Consider the following 20,210-nt stretch of genomic DNA (forward strand, 5'->3'; position numbering starts at 1 on the left):
CTGGGATTTTAATGTATAGCATGGTGATTACAGTTAACAATATCGTATACTTGGCAGTTGCTAAGAGAGTAGATCTTGAATGCTCCCACTACCCCCTCAATGGTAACTGTATGAGGTGATGGATTAACTAACCTTTTTGTAATAATCATTTCATAATACATAGGTATATCAAATCATCACATTGTACACCCTACACTTACACAATGTCACATGTCAAATATATCTCTATAAAGCTGATGGGAAAAAAACTAAAAATGAGGAAATATTAAAAGATAAAAGTAACTATTAAATTTAACGTGTGACATATTTTCTTTTTAAAATAATTATTGTTTTATCCTTTTTTTTTTTTTTTTTTTTGCAGGATGAGCAGAAGCTACAGGCAAGTTTAAGGCAAGGAGTCACAATTATTGCCACCTTAATCAAAGAAAGAAATTCTGGACTTGTTGGTCAGCTACTGGTAGCATGAAGAACACAGAGAAAATTATGTACCGGGTTTTTAGAAACATTTACCTAGGTATCTCTGCTGTGCTTCCCTCCCTATTGTAGGTGGTAGAACGTTTAAGTTGTCTTTATGTCTCACAGTTTGTAGGATGTGACGTTTGGGTTATAGAAATGAATCAGTGTTTAGATCTGTGAAAAAAATACTCTTGTGCATGTCAAATATAAATTAATCAGAAAATATGCAAACGGAAAGTAATAACCTTCATGTAATCTTCTGCAAAGGCATGAAAAATCAAATAGAAATCATGATGGATGAGCTAATCCTCCTAGGAATGAGAATTTAGAGAACTTCAACTGTGGTCTTATCTCTGTGTTAATTAGTAAATCACACTATCATGAAACAAGTAAAAAAAAGATTGAGAATAATTTTTAATTCTAAAATTGTCCTCTTACCAACTGATATTTTTATTTGTTTTCTAATTTTCCACACCTTAAAAAATAAATAAAAGAGACAACAGGGAACTCTGGTTCTAATATTTTCACTGTTGGCCTCACATTACTCTAGATCCATAAAGGAGATGTAATTCCCTCCTGCTTTTCTGTTTTAAAATTCTATGTTTTCCTTGGTTTATGAAAAATAATTTTGACTTATTTTAAAAGGTCTCTGATTTTTCTGAATGCCTTTAAAAGAAGACCAAAAATCTTCATAAAAGTGAAATTATTTTGGTCAGTCCCAAGTTAGTCTTTTCTGAAAGGTAGGGAGTCATAAATTATTTTTTGATACAGATACTACTGTCTTTTTTTTAATTTTAATTTTTTATTTAAGTAGGCTCCACGCCCAGCACGGAGCCCAATGCAGGACTTGAACTCACGACCCTGAGATCAAACCTGAGCTAGATCAAGAGTAAGACTCTTAACAGACTGAGCCACCCAGGTGCCCTGATATTGCTGTCTTTTAAAATCATGTTGTTACTCTTTCAAATTTCCACTGGTATATACATCTTAAAAGTGTAAATGATTTTTGCTTACATTAAATTTTGCAAAAAATGTATATACAATCATTAGAGATAACTTTTATTCTCTTTTTACATTTATAAAAACACATTAGATCAGATTCCAAGGCTTAGGTTACTTGTGGAAACTATAAAACTTGCATGAGATGTTATCAGTTAAAGATAAACTGTGAGAATTTCTATAAAATTTCTTCTGAACATGTTGGATGATTTTCCCTGTTTTTATCTAGGACCTATATTAGTAGGAAAGTTTATATTTTACATTTAAGTAATAGTAGGATATAATGGAGTAATTACTTCAATTCATACTCCTAAATGAAATGTGTTATTTCAGTGTAGCTTGGATCTAAATTCCTGGGCTTACCACTTTTTTTTTTTCTCTTTCTCTAGGGATGATAAAAAACATGAATGATTTAATTCAAAATTGTGACGGTGAAAGTATGTGGGCAATGTGTAGATTTTTGGGCTAGAACATCTGTGTTATTGCTAAGGTGGTGGGTTGACTGTTGTGGAAAGGTCCACACATGAACCTTTTGAAGTCTTCAGGTGAAAATGTTTTAAGGACTCGGAAGTGGTTATAAAGGCAAATAGGAAAATATTATCAGGGTTTTAAAGAGAAAGTGCCTTTGAGTAAAAGGCAGAAACAGTGTATCTATGGCACAGCAAAATTACTGTATCAGTTGAGTGCTGGTTAAGTCACCTTAAATTTCAAATTATTAATGGATTGTTGAGCCAGACAAGAATTTATCTGGGAGCGATGATTAATGACTTTACCCTAGGCAATCTTAAACTGTGACTGAAATAATCACCGCCGTCATCATCACCATTATCATCTCATTTGATTTTTTTCCTTACAGTTTACAAAGTGATTGACAGCTTTGAAAATAATTTGAAGAAGTCTTCCCACATCCTTTATTGTGTGGATGGAACTTGAGGTTCAGAGATCTTAGCTACCTTGTGGAGAGCCCTGTGGCTGCCTAATAACAAGAGGTAGAGATTAAACTCAGGACCACTGATGCTAAGTTTGAAGCTCAGCTCCCTGTTTAATTATGATGCTGGCAAAGGACATCCAGCTGAGAGGCTGTGGGAAGTAAGACAGAAGCTCTCAGTGAGCACTGGGGGAATGGACAAAGAGGGACAGATCATCCCAATGACCAGAGGAAAGTCCTGAAGCTTATAGCTTTCCAGCCATCTTTCCAACATACAGAAATTGTAGCTAGGGGTGAAGGAAATGGAAAGAATTATTGGCCAAGAGAGAAAGATAAATTGGTTGTTCTTAGTGTCTGAGAGATCCAGAGGCAACTTTATTGTTAAATTTTCATCACTGCTTCTTTCATGGGAACTGTCTATTTTTAGTTTATTTTCTAAAATGTCTTCTAAAATAATGGTTAAGTTATGCTTCAGCATTGCTCAAATTGTTTTCTACCTGTGGAAAATTTTGTGAATGACTATTTTCTTTCTAAATGTTTGCTAGTTAATTAAATGCAATTTAGTTAGACTTTTATGGAATTTAACAGTGTGATCAGTGGTTTGGCTAATGACATATTGGTAAGAGGTGCAATTTTTTTTCATAAAACTGCTCAGTTTGAGAGATAAGTTGTTGGAAGTATATGAATTTATGGGTAAGAATTGGACCCCTATATTCTACCAGAGCCATTCTTCCTGTAGTCACTTCAAACGTTTTGCATTGGTTTAACAGGTAAACTCTTTTTTTTTTTCATGCTGGTTATCACTATCAAATTTTACTTAATACATGTAAATATAATCATTTTATAAACATCAAGTTGCAGTAGAACATTTTCTTATATTAAATCTGCAAATTTTATTTCCTTTTAATGTTGAAACTAATTAGGCCAAGGAAGAGTAAATAATATTTGAATTAAAATGTTACAGCCATTTTGATGAAGAAAAAGTGAAGTTATTTTCAAAGTTTAATTAAAAAATAAACAGAATAAATGAAAAAGTATGTATCATTTTAGGATTTGTTAGTACGGTTCAAAATAAGTGAATTAGATCCGGCTTGTGGGTGGTTTGGGCATTGTACCATTTATATATGTTCTTGTACATTTTTAGTTTCAAAATTGTAAAATGTGCATTTTTTAAATGAAAAGTAACACACTATTAAAGATTCTCAGTATATTCTCTTTTAAGAAAAAATACGTGATTGATGAATAACTAAATACTTAATGGTATTTTAAAATCCAATGGCAGGGGTGCCTGGGTGGCTCAGTCGTTAAGCATCTGCCTTCGGCTCAGGTCATGATCCCAGGGTCCTGGGATCGAGCCCCGCATCGGGCTCCCTGCTCTGCCAGGAGCCTGCTTCTCCCTCTCCCACTCCCCCTGCTTGTGTTCCCTCTCTATGTCTCTCGCTGTCAAATAAATAAAATCTTTAAAAAATAAAATCCAATGGCAATTATCATTGATATTTAGTGTGTATATACATATTTTTTCATACTAACTCGATCACAATTGAATAACTATAACATTTACTCTCAAAAAAGTAAGTGTGATGTTTTATATTACAGATGGAATTTGAGATCCAGATTTATTATTCTGTAAGATATATTAAAAATCTGCAAAATCAGAAGTCTCATTTAGATTTTTTTTCTTCTTCCCCTCATATTTAGCAGGTATCCTAGCAATTACAGTGGCCATTAAGGATATGAAAGCTCTATTCAGTCACAATGGAAAAGAGTATTGTGATCACTTAACAATGTCTGCATGGGCGTAGTGGGTTGAATTCTGGTTCAGAAATATTCTTTCTCTCCACTCAGCTCCCATAGGAAGAATATATGTGCATTTGTTGACTTTGGGATTCATCGTGTAACCTGCTCTGACCAGTAGAGTGAGGCCGAAGTGGCCGTGCATGACTGAGGCTAGCCTCGAGAGACTTTGCATGTCGCTGCTTGCTCCTTTCTGCTCTTGCCCCCACCTTGAGAGGAACATGTCCTGCCCGGCCCGCTGTCTCCAAAAGGAAAACAAAGCCCAGATCAGTCCATCTCCAGCTAATCAACAAATGGATGAGGAAGCCCAACTGAGATCAGCAGGGCTCCCTAGGCCAGTTCAGGTGACCTCCACCAGGCAGGTGAGCTGCATAGATGCTCCTTTTTTTTTTTTGCTAGTTGTAAGTTTTGCAACTTTGTTGCACGCCAAGTGGTAGTCAAGAAGCTCTGTGGCGGTGCATGACATATTTGTCCTCACAAGCCTAGGAGGTATCTGGAGACACACATGTTGCTAAAGTAGAATGCTTATGAGGAGAAATGCTGGTCAGAGTCATGATCCCAAAGTATGAGAAGGTTCTGAGGGTTACCTCCTTCCCTTTTCAATAGTTACGAAAAGAGAAAAATAGACCTGAATGTTTTAGAAAAATTTACAAAAGAGGTTAAACTTTCTTAGGCCTAAGATGATTTTGAGTTAAAATACAGGCACTTAAAATAATAGTAAAAATAGCTAACATTTATTGAATGATTACTCTTGTTCTAGAAACTGTTCTTCATGCTTTGCCTGTACCTTTGTTTTTTCTTCAGAATAACTCTGTGTACTGGTACTATACCAATCTCTATTTAAAAAACAAGGAAACCAAGGCACATACATTTTAAATAAACATATTCAGACTCACCCAAGCAGCAAGTGGGAGAAATGAGATTCAAATAGGCTTCTCTCACTTTAGAGCTTATATTCCTAACACAATGCAATGCAATATTACAAAACATACTATTCTAAGATCCCTTAAAGAATGATCCTCAAAGATGGAAATCTCAAATATCTTTTTTTTTTTCTTAAATAGCAAGAGAAATAAAAAGGCTCAATCCCATTGTCTTTCAGTGTTTCTGTAATGTTCCTTTCCTTTGCCCCTCACCACCCCCAACACACAAACATATTTTGGAACGTCCCTGGATCTGCACGTGCCAGTATACTCAACAAGGACTGATAGCGACCTACAGTTACTATCAGTGCCATCCATCTCTGTGGGCTCTAAAGTTGTAGGAGTTTGCTCAGGCAGTGAATGATCAGACATACGTGAATAACGAAAGTGTAAGATTAAAAAGTAGAAGTAAGTACTTTCTTGATGAACCAGAGTTGTGTAGGGCCATTTATGTCCCAGCACACAAGACAACATGCAAAGAGAAGCAGAAATCCATTCATCATGTTTATAGGAGAAAGGAAAGTCTAGAAAAATGCCTACGTGTGAGGAGTCTTCCCTAGCCATTAGACAGTCCTAAGCATGTATCACAATATTTGCTCAATGGGAAGATTTGGGGGTGAATGGTGTCCAGTGTGATGAGCTAGACCGGAAAGGAGCCAGATTGTTTTCTCTTACCATCTGAAATACTGAAATCTTTGATTTTTAAAAATGTCTTCACAGCTGAAATGCATTATGTAAATTCATTCTCTACTTAGTTGAGGATGCTACCAAATGATCTGAGCAGTTGTTAAAACATCTGGGTCTCTTTAGCAGCGCGGATAAAGCCTGACTTGTTAAGTGCACTTTTTCCTTCCAGTTTAACCTTCATTAATCCTTGCAGGGTCTCTGTGAGGTAGGTCTCTATCAACCCTGCGACGTGACAGTTGGGAAACTCACATGCAGAGATTAAGGAGCGCTTGATCACCCAGCACACTGAAAGCCAAACTGGGTTTGGGGATGCAGAATTTCTGACTCTCTCTGGACAGTTTTTCCAGGAATTAGATTATAACTAGGAAGGGTTGTTCTTTACTTAAGGTTTTTTAAAAAAAAATCTGATTTAAATCTGCATCCAGAATTTTACCTGGATGCATTCCCTCATTTTCCATTTTGCAAAATTGCAGTTCAGCCCAGAGGCAAAAACTTCACCAAGGCAATCCTAGTGATCTTTTTGACCCGAATGGAGACATGATTTGAGATTCCACAAGGAAGCCAATTTTGTAAGAATTTCCACTAGTCTGTAGACTGTAATAATTGGGTTATTTGGATAAGGTTTGGCAAAGCATCTTGAAGATTAACTGAATGAGGTTTCTGGAGGTTTGCCATTCTGGAGCTATCCATTTTGTTCTTTGTTCTACCTCATTATAAAATGAGCTATTGAAATTGGTTGGTTTGTTGGTATGTGAGGTTTTTCTTTTTTTCCCCTTTCTTATTCTTTACATCTGAGCCCTTAATTTGGTTGAAGGCAAGCTCTTCAGTCTAAGTGGATAACAAAACATCCCTTTGAGGAGAAGGAAATAGATGATAAAATCTGCATGTTACTAATTTTTTCAATAGTTTGAAGGAATTTCTCTCCCATCCTGTGTGTGTTTTTAAGACCCTGTTAAGTTCATAGTTCCTTTTTCTTTTCTTGTTTGAATAGAAAAATCATTCTCTTTAATCCCCCCTGAGTGTTAAAAATGTATTATTGAACGGCCCAGTTCAGGAATTTAGTTCCCTCTTACACTGAATGGAGGTATGTATGACCTGATAGTCAAAGAATGCTATTCAGACACATTTCCGCCTGTTTGTTTCTTGGATCAGTTACTGTTCACATAAAGTCTGGAAAGAAGCCAAAACGTGTAAACAAATTAAGAATTTTGAGTATCCCAGTGGGAATATCCGTAAGTTCTACCAGGAATCAGGAATTGAAGATCAGTGCAATATGCTTTCATGGGACAGCCAGGAGAAGCAACTATAGACCAAATATTCTTGGCTTTGGTTTGGGAATCTTAATGGATATTAAAAGATTTGGGTTAATCATGGAGTTATGCATACCACTACTTTTTCCCAAACGTATATATGTTGCCTAAATGGAATTTCATTTTTCTTTCACTAACTTTTAGTTTCTTAATATCAACAAACTTTCAACTCTGAAGCTCCTGCTTGATAATATTTTAGCAGATAAAATATGTAATATGTAAATTATTTATCTTTATCACTAATAATTAGTGATGTTACACATCTACATTAATCTGTGACTACAGTGAATGACAGTTTGGTGGACTGGGGATTTTTCCTCTGGTGTTTTTTTGATATAGTCTCCTCTTCCAACTATCTATCTCAGCATATGAATTGAAAATTGTGGTCTCTTTATTTCCTTTATTTCCTCCAGAAATAAAACTTAAATGTAAAACTTCCCCTTAATTTTAATTTCCTTTAAGCTGTTAAAAGTTTTATCACTATTATGATATCTCTATTAATTTCTTCTTCATTTTCTGTGTGTGTGCATATGTATATGAATATGTGTGTGGAGAGAGAGAATGTAGAGAAAGAAAAAAGTGTGGATATGTTATTTTCATGTCCACGGTTTTTTTTTTTGAAAGAATTGTTATAAAAAATGCACTGTGACCTTGTGCTTTGTATGCATGTGTAGGAAGAACTTACAGAGATTCACTATCGCTGATTTAGCAAAGTGTATCTCAAATAGGAAAAATAGAGAAAATATATTATACCTCATACACAATAAATACATAGTAATTTGCATAATTAACAATACCGATTGGCAATGCAGATTCAACACAATTTTTAAGTAATTGTATAAATTTAGTAATGGAGGCCTCACCTAGCCCCTGATGTAAAGTGATTTTACACTCTTGTTTTGTAAACCCACATTGTTAAAACGAACTCATGTGGTTTCCACCAGTGGCCATCCTGACTCACAGTATCCTCCCTGCAATTTCATGAATGCTCTAGAAATAAGTCCCTTCATTTCTTTTACTCTTTATTTTTCACTGCGTTGCCATACTATAACCTCTGTTACTAGTGACGCTCATGAGAAGGCCACTCTAGGCTCTGCCACCTCTCGTCCTAGCTCTGCCTGTGTGTCCCACTGCAGCCCCAGAGGAGGGACTCCTTGTATCCGGGTTATCGATCTTGGATGTTCTTACAGCTCACTCAGAGAGCTTGATCAAGGAGTCATCTTTCTGTTGCAGCACGGATATGTTCTGCTGCGAGTGAGAAGCAAAGGTAGACCGTCACTCACATCAGGCCTGTCTCCACTTGGCTCACTATCAGAAACACTGGATTGCTGAAGGTTTGGGCCCCATCATTTCTGGACCAGAGAGCAAGCAGTGCCCACCCTCTACTGCACCCCCACTTGAAGAACCTGTCGTATCTCAAGATGAGACACTCCCCCGAGTGGGTGATGGCACGATCATCCCTTCTCTTCAAGACAAATTGTCATGTGGCCAACACGTTAACCAGAAAATAGTGTGAATAGTGATACATTTCCTAAAGTCTGGATTTTTTTAGTCTTAGCCATGGTCAACTTGCAACACTAAGAAAATGATCTTTTTTTTCCCCAAAAATATCTCTTACCTAACTGGGAGAAATATTTTATGAGACATAAATAAAGACCATTTTGAAAAGTGACACAAAGTAAGGGTGAAGTATATAAAGGAAGGACTCTGCCTTTTTTTTCTTTATAGAATCTCTGTCATCTTTATTAGAGCAAAAGAGTGCTTAGGGATAGTTATTCAATACTAGTTACCATTAAGTTGCATTTTAATCTTTTCCTAAAAATGTTTGCACATCTGACATACCCGTCATGAGAGCTCAGTTAGCCCATATATGGCAGATGAGCCTGAAGCTTCTCCAGGCCGGTGAGATTCCTGAGATCACACAACTCACAGGGGGCATGGCCAGTGCCAAGATCCAGCATTTTTTGAATTTCCTCTACACTTCTCATCAATAGGATCAAAAAGTTATCAGTAACTATAAGAAATGTTATAAATGACATTAAGAAATGACTAATAATAGATACGGTGATAAAAACTGTTGAGAATCTACTTAATCAGTTGTGTTCCAGTTTTTGTTTTGATTTCTTCTATAGGCCTCAGGCCAACTGGCAGAGTTAGTCATTAGCAACAGATGTGTGTCTCCTGGTGAGTCAGATGAGAACTACACAGCAGACCAAATCCAGAATTACTGAGCATCTCTTATGTTCAAGACCTCTAGGTCCTGTGGAAATTCTGCAAGGAGATAAAATAGGATTCCTATTCTCCATGGCATTTTCTCTGGCAAGGTGAGAAAAACAAATGAAAATTATGACAATGGAAAGTGATGTGGTAAAGGGAAATAAGTGGTATATTTGGCATTGATAGGAGTTCAGAGGAGAGAAAGTTTGGACATTTGAGGTGGAAGATCCTTTGTCTCATTATGGCCTTAGTCATTAAGATTTCACTTAGGCTCATACTTCATTTCTTCCCGAAGCCCTCAAGTGAGACAGCACATCCTCTTCTGCCAGTCTTCACATAGCACCAGTGGATAACTTCACTTACTGATTACATATTTTATTGAAATGTTCTCTTTATACATCTCTGTCCACTTTTAATATGTAATCTCCTTGAGGCTAAGCATTAAGTTTTTACTATCTGGTTAATGCCGGTTTTCATCAAATGTAACAGTAACCTGCTAAGGTCCCTTTCAGGCATGAAATTTAATTTCGGTCTCTCAACAGTATCAACACCCTTTAATTAAGCCTTTATCTGTTCAGATATAAACCCTTGAGAAATGTACAATATTGTTTAGCAAGAGAGATGGAACACCTACATCACGTGATATCTAAGACTCCATTGGAGCCTCTGTAATGTGTCGGAATCTCAATTCATAAATTCGTGTGTCTAAAAATACCTATGTTTAAAAAACCAACTTATATCTGATTCCAAGCTTCAATCCTATGGGGTTAGAGTAAAAGTCGACTTCAGGCATCCTGCAGGCTCCTCTCACATCAGGGATATGGGAAGTCTAGGAAATCCCTGGGTCTCAAGAAGCATCAGAGCATCCTAACTGCCCCTCTGGTCCTCAGCTGTCAGTCCCCACTCTTCTCACAGGGCCAACAATAAAACCCCAACCTGGGTCCCATCATCCCCTTCCTGATTTCTTTCTCTTCCTGCCTTAAAGTCTTTCCTCTGTTCCCATTACTCAGGGATCATTAGTAAATCTAATGGAATTTGGCTTTTACACCAGAACAACAGCACCTGTAATTTTAGGTGCTTTCTGCTTTCCCCCTTTCCAAAATCCCCACAGCAAGAATAAAGCCAGGGTACAAGCTCTAAATATAAGTGGGAAGAAAAAGCACAAAAAACAAAACACAAATGAATTACTCAAGTAATCGTGGCTTCCATATAGTAAGTATTAAAAGAGGGATGCAGATGATGACTGCTACTCATTCCAGCACCGTTGTCTGGTCTCTCCTGAACCCCTTCCCCACCCAACAAATACCACGTAAAGATCCTACTTACCAAAAATGTTTACCCTTGGATTTGTTACTATTAAGTTAAACTTAATAAAAAACGGAGGTTCTCTTTTCCTTCTCAAGTTTCATTTGTTCCCCAAATTCACATCTTGTCAATATTAATAGTGCCCCACTCTTCTCCCTCTTTGGGAGTTTTGAAACCTGTTGTTTAACCTTGTCCCACAGTTGTTCCTTATGCATCTCCGTATCTTTCTTTGAATTATCCATTAAATCTAGGCTCACTTCTCCATTTCTGCCATCGTTTTGGTTTCTGCCCTCATCACTATAAGCTACTCATGCCTTATATGCCACACACACCAACAAACCTCTTACCATTTCCTGGTAACTCTATCCTTTGCCTTGCACCTTTTAACACATTGTTACTGCCTGACCTGCTCTATTCTGTTATCTTTTTATACATATTTTAATCGTTGCCTCTGCATCTATACTTACATAGTTCTTTTCCTGCCATTACAGAACTTATAATATTTTACCACTAGACAACTTAAAAGTAGAGGACATGTTTCACACACCTCTATTTTCCTTGAAACTAGAATAGTAAATGTTGGTAACAGGTGTAAAAGAAGTTTGGCAGGCAGGCAGGCTTAATACTGAGTGAGCCTCCCAGATTTTCTTTCCCTGCGCTAAGCCATGTAAATGATGCTCTCCCCATTCTGCATTACTGACCCACAATCTTCAGTAATGTTCTACCTACTTCTCTAGCAAGTAAATCCACCATTTGTCTTTCACTAGGGCCCATCATCTTAATCCACCTCTCTAAATTTCCTGTCTAAATGTACTCTTTAGGCCAAAATGCACCTGCTGTGCAATCGGGCCTGTTGCTTTGCTGACCACACACCTGCTGTGCACTTTGACTTGTGTTCTTGCTCTTCCCAGGAACATGGCGCCTGTCCTCTGTTGATTCAATCCCCATCCTTCCTACAATATTCAGTCCTGTTTCTGCTCTACTAGCATAGCTTCCCTGACCTCTCCATTCCTTAGAGTACTTAGAAGATACAAATTCCTAACAGTTTACATGCAGAGTCAGGTACACTAATTTGTATAGTATTTTTCTCCGTGGTTTAAGGACAAATACCATATCTGAGTTTATAATTGGCTGCTCTCCAAGGCCTAGATATACTTTGAGCACACAGTGAGCGTTTCATAGACATGGAGAATATTGACTTGGTAGGGCTTAATCATGAAGTGGTTGTCTCATTTGCAACTGTGGCAGAAGTAACTTCTATTACCAGCTATTTCGGACACTGCATTAGATGTTTTATGAACTGAAATTTAATTTCATCTAACGGAGGATACATGTTCTGATGTGTAACTTACACATATCAGTCTTTGCATAATTTTATAATTATCCTCTTTTGTAATTTTACTCTTTAGGTCCTGTTATAGTGGTGCCTGTGATTTTTATTTAACAGAGAGTGCTTAAACGGTTAGGAATTTAACATTCTCCTACAAGGAAAAGGAAAAGAGCAGGAAGGAAGTCAGTTGTCAGATCATTTATGAGTGGCCCCTGAGCACCTGATCAGTTGTGCACTCTCATGAAAAATACTTCAAGTCCTCGATAACTGGCCTTTGTAACAGGCTTTTAAAGCTTAGTCTCCTTTAAAGTGTACTTTTTACTTCAATCTTCTCTTAAGGTATACAAATAATTCAAACAAGCTCTTGAAATCTTTTTATATATCTACTGCTTTAATGGAAGCTAAGCTCCACCTGGTGGTAGAATTTGCTATTCTTGTTTGGGCTTCGTCTTGCACCCTGATTATTTCAGCAGGAAAACAGAATCTGTATACATCTCTGTATGTGCATGCATACATACTTATATACGGCAGTGTGTGTGTGTGTGTGTGTGTGTGTGTGTGTGTGTGTGTGTTTTGCAGGCTTTCCTGTGTCACAAAAGTTGTGAAATGTGCTTGTACTTATTTTACTGACCTTGACCTTTAAAACATGGCATTCAGCCCTCGATGATTATGTTTTATGATGTTCAGTCTCTCAGCAATGACCATAATGATCTTACTGTGAAAAGCACAAACCAAATCTTTCCTCTCACACGTCTCATATCAAAATAATTTTTTTTGAAAAACTTGATTTATGCTTTGATAGTGAAGGAAGTTTATTTAAAGTCCCCTATGATTCATAGGAAATCATAAAAATAAAATGGAGAAAGGTTTGAAAATATTGTCATATTTTAATACTGGATAGTCCACCCCTTTACTCAGTACACAACTATGTTCTTTCTCACAAGCATGTGAGAACATTATTATGTATACCTCTTATGTTGAGTGACATTGGATAGCATTTAGCTTTATAAGAACTAGAAAATTCACCGGATTTCACACACTGGAAGCCCTCCCGCAGGATTTTACCTATGGGTATGGTTATTTTCATATTTATGTTAAAATATGAAATTGTTGCCTATGTTTGAAAATTGGTAAGTTTCATTGTAAAAATGCAGCTATCTAGCAATAAGAGGACTTTCTTTTTTGCAAGGCAAGTGATTCCAATCTGAGGAGTAGCTACTCCTTTTTCGCTGGGGCACACGCTCTAATCTTCCAGAAGCCCCACCGCTCCTTAATGATCAGACTCTGTGTCACTGTCTTCACTGCCTGGCTTCTACAGGTATTAGCATTTATGACCGCTGTTATTCATTTGTGATGCCTCTCTGAGAAATTTATAGTCTAGTAGAAGGAGAAAATAAAAAGAATGGATCAGTAACCATCAAAAGCATGAAGGAAGCAACCCAAACAAAAGTACAGAATCGCTTTCCCGCAGATATTACACACAGCCTCAGTAGTGGGATGGGGTGCTTCAAATGCATGATATTTGAAGAAAAGAAATACTTTCCCTAACTAGTAGCTGACACAAATTTTAAAGGTTTCATTTTCTTTAAAATACAAACTTCTGGGCTGGGAAATAGCCGAAGCTATAGTACTTATTTTCACTTTGAGATTAGTTGAGTTGTTTCAGGCACCATCAAATCCAAATGTTGGCTTCATAGAGGGACGAGTGGCTTTTAAATTAAACATTTAATTTATTAAAATAATAAATTAATAAATTTAAACACTCTTCACAGACAGAGTGGCTTTGACAAAGGCACACAAGTCCTGTGTTGAAGACTTAAGGCTAAAATCTAAGCTCCCACATAAATGTTTTTGCCTTCTCCACCCAAACAAACCACCTTCCAAACAGTTAATATTATTACTAAGCCACTTGCCCAGCCTTCCAAATCTGGTCACCCTCTGATGGAGTTAAATATTTCATGCCCCACCACATTTTTGATGTGCATTTTGCATCTCCCTTTAAAGGGAGGGCCTCTTCTGTGATGAATAATGACCATGTTATGACTATCCTCACTAGTGGTTGTCCGCAGGATGGTCCCCAAAAATGCCTACATCCTAATCCCCACAATCTGTGTATACATTACTTTACATGGCAGAGGATGATTAGGATTGAAGATGAAATTAGGGTTGTTCATCAGCCTACTTTAAATAGGTTCCACTGCATTATATGGAGGGGGGCGGTAATCACAAGGGTCCTTAAAAGTGGGAACAGAGGCCAGGAGGAGAGTCAGGGAGGCTTGACGATGGAGGAATGGTCAGGGAGATGCATCACTGCTGGCTGTGAAATGGAAGAAGGGCCACAAAACAAGACATCAAGGTGTCTTTTAGAAGCTGGAAAAGGCAAGGAAATAGATTTGCTCCCAGAGCCTCTAGAAATGCAGCCCTGCTCCCACCTTGATTTTAGCCCATTGAGATCCATGTTGGAATTCTGTCCTATAGGACTATAAGGTAATACATTTGGGTTGTTTTAACCCACTGAGTCTGTGGTAATTTATTACAGCAACAATGAGAAACTGATATATCAGCAAATAAGTTGTAGTTGAAGTTTGCTCTCTGAAGCCTTTGTTATGAAAAAAATATTTTTTCAAAGTAGAAAATTATAGTACTAAATCATAATTTTTATTTTTTTAATCATAATTTTTAGAATACTGCCAGATTCTTACTGTTCCCTTCTTCTCTTCTCTCTCTTGTCTCAAGAATCGCTCTTCTCACCCATCCCTACACCCACAGAGCAGGGACGGAAGGTAGGATTAAAGAACCGTGCCCCTCTGGTGTGGCAGGGCAACAGAATGCGGCTAGTAGGAGACTTATGGCAAAAAGAACTAGCAATAAGTAGGGGATTTCAAAAGATAAACTTTTCTTTTATTTTCCCCAAGATTCCCATCATCTGTTCATAGCTTTGCTTTGCTTTAAAAATGACATATGGACAAATTCTCAAAATAACGCAGGTGATGTTGCCACAGTTTATCTAATGTTGGAGAGGCCATGGCCCAGCAGTGCTGTAGATTCAAGGGACTCGGCGCTTCAGGTTCACACAGATTTTTGAGAAAGTAAACAGAAGGGGTTGAGAAGGAAGTGTAGTTGATCTCTAGTGTGGAATTAGGAATAAAATGTGAAAGCTTAGACATCAGAATATTGAGACTTCGTCAATAGAAATGGATTGAAGCACACATGAGGTATTTCAATGTAAATACGTAGCAGAATGTTCTCTCCCATTTGAAAATGCACTTATAGCAAAAAGGAAATTTGTATCAAAACTCTTCTAGGTTTATGATTGAAAGAGTGCTGAGAAAATAAAAGCATAAATTCATGTAGCTCTTTCAATGCCCCTGCAGCTGACTTCCTTAAGCATAGAGAATGTGTTTTTAATTATAATCACTCTGGCCACACTATCACTGTTTCTTTGGAGATGCATGATGTTTATTTGGAAGATTTTCTTTTTCTGTTGCTTTAGAACCACAAAACTGCTGACATTTTGCAATGCACTGAAAGTGATGCTCTATAAAGATTTCCATGAGATGATGGTACAGTGAGACTACTTATGGTCTCTATGATATTATTGATGGACATAGTGGCAGTCAGATATGTGTGGGGCAATGAGGCATTGACATGTTTTCAAGGAACATAGAAGACAGTCAAGTCCCCAGACCCAGCAATTCATGTAAATGGACCTTACAGTAGAGTATTCAGAATCATAGGCCAGGTTTATAAGGAGAAGGTTGGTGATAACTATGAAATACTTAAATAACTAATAACATCAACTAAATAAGCCAGAAAGCCATGACTCTTTAAAATGAATAAATAGATCATTCCTATAGAAAAATGGGTTTAACTTCCTTCTTTTGTGAATGATTGTGAATGATTAAAACTCATTTCTGTTTACCTCCATGTAGTTGTCCTTATGGTTTTCTGTCACTTAACTTGAATTCTTAATACATTTTAAAGTATCAAATTGAAAATAAAGTATCTGTTAAGAGGTTTCTCACCCTAAATTTATAAGTTTTCGTGATGCTATGTTCTGGAAGTACAGCAAACTCTCATTAGTTAGGATTACACTAATTTAACTCATCATCTCGATATTGTGTCCTTAAACGTAACACCTATATACAGTTGTTAGTGTGAGTAGATGAACTAATAAATCAGTAAATCTGTCTTTTCAGTTCCTTGGTACTTTCTCTGGGTTAGCAAAAAAAAAAAAAAAAAATCTTAAGCTTTTGCTTTCCCAGATGGTCTCTGTTTTGCCCAGGGTTTCTCGGAGTATAATTTCTCCAAGCTCAAGGTAGTTCTAGATTTTAAAGATAAATATTTTTCAGTATGGCCTTCAAATGTTAGACAATTATGTAATCTGGTACTTCTTCAAAAAAGCTAAATTCTCTTCCCACTTAGTAGGGAAATCTAATTGAGAGAGCATGTTGGTCTCCAAATGGCAATTTCTAAGGGATTTGTAAAGGTTTATGCATGATTTTCCCCGTGGTAGTTGATATTTCAAAACCTACTTTCCCCCATCCCCACTGCTTTTATGCTCAGCTCTATGAGAACCTATGAAGATGTTTTTAAAATCCCTGGTGCTGAGATTCCTACACTTGAGTATGTGTACAGAAGATCAGCTGGGATCTTGTTAAATATGCTGCTTATCAGACAACATCCCTAGAAATTCAGACTGAATAGGTCTTGGATTGCACTTTGGAAATTGTGTTTGTAAAAGCTGCAGGTGGATGTTGTAGGGGACATCCCAGGCCATACTTGGAGAACGGTTGCCTTAGATTGCTCAGTGTGCTGGCATGGTTGTGTGGGTGTACAAACATCATGCACGCCCATGCAGTCTAGTCTATCAAGCAGTCTGCTCCTGTCTGGTTGTCCATATCCCATATCTCTCCTCTGCCTCACACCTGCCCCCTCACCCTTGCAATTATGTCATAATTTTACAAAGTTAGCTTCCCAGGAGACCTATGGTAGATAAAATTAATATTATTATAGAAAGGGTCCTAAAATTTTTCTCTGGGGTAGGTGACACTTTGCTTTTGAAAAAGGCTGTACTTCCTTTTCTGTGGGATAGCAGAGCTAGACTGCCCTTGATAAGTATGCCTCTTTCTTTCAATGCCTCTCTTCCATCCTACATTGATAGTGCCCTGTCTGCCAACGTTTTCTCCACCATAACATACCCTGAGACATGTCCTAATTCTCATTGCTCTCCCTAGTTTTTCAAAACACTTTCATGAGCAGCAGATGGTCTGAAAAGCAAGTTAATCTGTAACGTGGTATAAATGGGAATTAGTAAATACTGGTGAATCCAAGCATTAAACCTGGGACTGCATCTTCATCAACAGTAAGTAAGTTGTAGGTTTTGTGCTCGCTTAGAGGGGCAAAGGGGCAAGGGGGTTTTCCTGCTCAAGGGACGTATAATATAGTGGTGGGAATTTCAATATGATACCTTGAAACTGGGGAAATAAATTTGAGCAAATGTAGGATAGGTATGCTTTGCGTCCCTTTATTGTGTGGCGAAGTTCTGCTCCTTCATACAGATGTTTCTGCTTCACCCTTTGGGCTGTAAATCCCTCGAAGTCTCTTAGGTTCTACACACAGCTCCTGTACCACTGTGGACTAAAAAAATAGTAAGTTGCATTACATCCTCCACCCAGTAGAAACTAATGATGGGTTTTCATATAAAGTGAAAGGAACATTTTTTTAAAAATTCAAATTAACAAAAATTTATTAGGCATATTTGTCTTCATAAACTATTTGCTATTGGGTACGATACTCAGTTTTGGGTATTATAGACAATGGTATTGTATAATGGCAAATAACTGTTTTCTGCTTGTGATTTTACCGATTATCAATAGCGCATTCTTTGTTACTCCTACCTAAAACTTGATTGATTGATTGATTGATTGATTGAATCTGTACTTTAAAAATGGCTTCTTAATCCTATGGTTTTTCTCTTGTTTAGTATCTGCTGTTACTATGAACCGTTTTTTTTTTTTTTAAGATTATTTATTTATTTGTCAGATAGAGAGGGAGAGGGCACAAGTAGGGGAAGCTGCAGGCAGAGGGAGAAGCAGACTCCCCGCCGAGCAGGGAGCCCGATGCGGGACTCGATCCCAGGACTCCGGGATCATGACCTGAGCCACCCAGGTGTCCCATCCATTTTCTAAATATACTTGAAGATGGGCAAAATGGAGAAGTGAGTATGCTTTTCCCAGTTTCTTCAAGAGTACAAAAGTACATGTCACAAAGACTGGAATTTGGATTCAGTATATACATAACTTGTTAAGGATAGCTACCCCAAGATAGAAACAATAGCTTTCTTGAGGGAGTGAAACTTAGATTAGACGTGATCTGACTTCCTCTGAGGTTCCTGCTTCCCAGGAACTGTTGACTAGACAATGTGCAAAGACCCTTCCCATTCAGGATCAGGAAAATCCTGAAGCCAAGTGTATTGGAGTGTGCCTGGAGGGCACTGGACTATCCATTTATAAAATGCCCACTAGAGGGAGTATAACATCATGAATATTTCCTTCCAGGTGCCTTCTTTCTGGTAAGCAAGATTGAAAGGCAAATACCTAGAATTTATTTCATGTTCTCTTTAATATTTTTCTCATTGAAATCTTATGGAAAATTCTGATAAGCAAATATGTTTTTAAGAAAATTTAGTGCAGTATACAATAATGGAACATTAGTATCTTTCTTGTACATGTGAAAAGTTCAGAATTTAAAATCGTGTAGACAGAAAATCGAGATCAGTTATTTGTGCCTATCAATATAAAACCTCTTGATTCCACATCTGAGTATGTTTCACCAAATTGTCTTAGGTTTGTTGTTACTGTTTTATTTGCGGTGGATATGATTCCACTATTTACCTGTGAGCCTGCCACTTTATTATAGCTTTCCCGAAAAGATTTCAAGATGCACTTTTTCACTGGAGAACTGGTTTGATTATATAGTAACAAAATCAGATGTTTAATTCTTAATTAAAAAAATCTATTTGTCTTAGGAAAATTAAAAATGGAAATTTCTCCGGGATAAAAAGTCCTACTTATTCTTATATAAGTGGTTCTGCATTTATATCTTACTTTCTCATATTTCTGTTAAAATATCTTACATTTTTCCCAGTTTTCCTAATTTGAAAAACAGTCAAAATTTGAAATAAGTTGCCAAGTTCTGTTTTGAACTTTTTATTTTTGAATATTTGGAGAAAAAAATAAAAATAATTTATAATCTCTTTCGAAGCACTGAACATTAAAACATTTTAAAAGTTAAAAGTAAAATATTTATGAAAAACTGAGATGATATAAACTTTTTTATTGGTACATCTTAAACTTGATTTACAAAATTCTCATCAAAGAAAAAGAAGTGCATGTAAATCATTGGAAATATTTTTTTGATGAAAAAAATTAACTTCTTAGCATCTTAACTATTTGAAAAACATGTCCAACTGATTTTATCACTCACCTTCCTGTCAGCATCTGTGGTCAAAAAAGAGTTTTCCCCTAACCTCTCAGTTCACTGAAAATTGTAACTTTTATTTAGATTGAATTTTTTTATATTCCTTTCCCATTGCAGTAAAAAAAAAATACCACCACTTTGTAAGTGATGTGTTGATGTGGAAATAGCTATTTTGACTTTATATTGACTTTTAATAAATTATTTGGGGCAAGGGTGACTTCTTGATCTCTTGATCTGTTCTTTTGTTCTTTTCTTACATTTGCTTCTATTCGCCTGAATGATGCTGTCACTGGGTCGACTCCTTCATTACCTCACTTGTAAATAAAATCAATCTCCAACTTTCTTCAAAAGTTAGGCTTTTTCATTGTACTTTTATTTACGTTTAGAAAAGTTTAGTATGAAATTAATACATATTTGTTGTAAACAACCAAACATATGTAAACGGTACTGCAGGACAAAAATTAAAAGGTAAAATTTTTTTCTCCGTCTCTTAGACTTTGCTCTCCCTCTGTGGAATTTGAATCTTCTCAGATATTTTCTAGTACATGCAATCCTGCATATATACACATTATTAGATGTGTATATTTCCTTTCCTTTTTTTTTTTTTTTTACAAAAATGGAATCATATGAAAGATACTCTTCTGTGGCTTTCTTTTTTTCACTAACAGTGTATTTTTAAGAGGGTTCTGTGTCAGTACTTAGAGAATTACTTCAGTTTTTACAGTTCCATAAAATTCCGTATTTTATTTAGGCTCCAGTTTCCTACCAATAGACATTTA

The 20,210-nt window shown here is 36.7% G+C and overlaps 1 protein-coding gene across 1 annotated transcript in view; it reads left to right on the plus strand.

The window, feature by feature from the left end:
- CRPPA (CDP-L-ribitol pyrophosphorylase A) overlaps positions 1–3,661 on the plus strand; it is a 303,756-nt gene extending 300,095 nt beyond the window's left edge. Inside the window, exon 10 of the mRNA XM_032402001.1 lies at positions 362–3,661. Coding sequence (XP_032257892.1) covers positions 362–466 — 105 coding nt within the window. The 3' untranslated portion in view covers positions 467–3,661. The remainder of the gene's footprint in view (positions 1–361) is intronic.
- The last annotated feature ends 16,549 nt before the right edge of the window (positions 3,662–20,210 follow it).

The sequence above is a fragment of the Phoca vitulina genome, unplaced genomic scaffold, assembly GCF_004348235.1.
Source record: "Phoca vitulina isolate PV1807 unplaced genomic scaffold, GSC_HSeal_1.0 scaffold4, whole genome shotgun sequence".
Classification (NCBI taxonomy): Eukaryota; Metazoa; Chordata; class Mammalia; order Carnivora; family Phocidae; genus Phoca; species Phoca vitulina.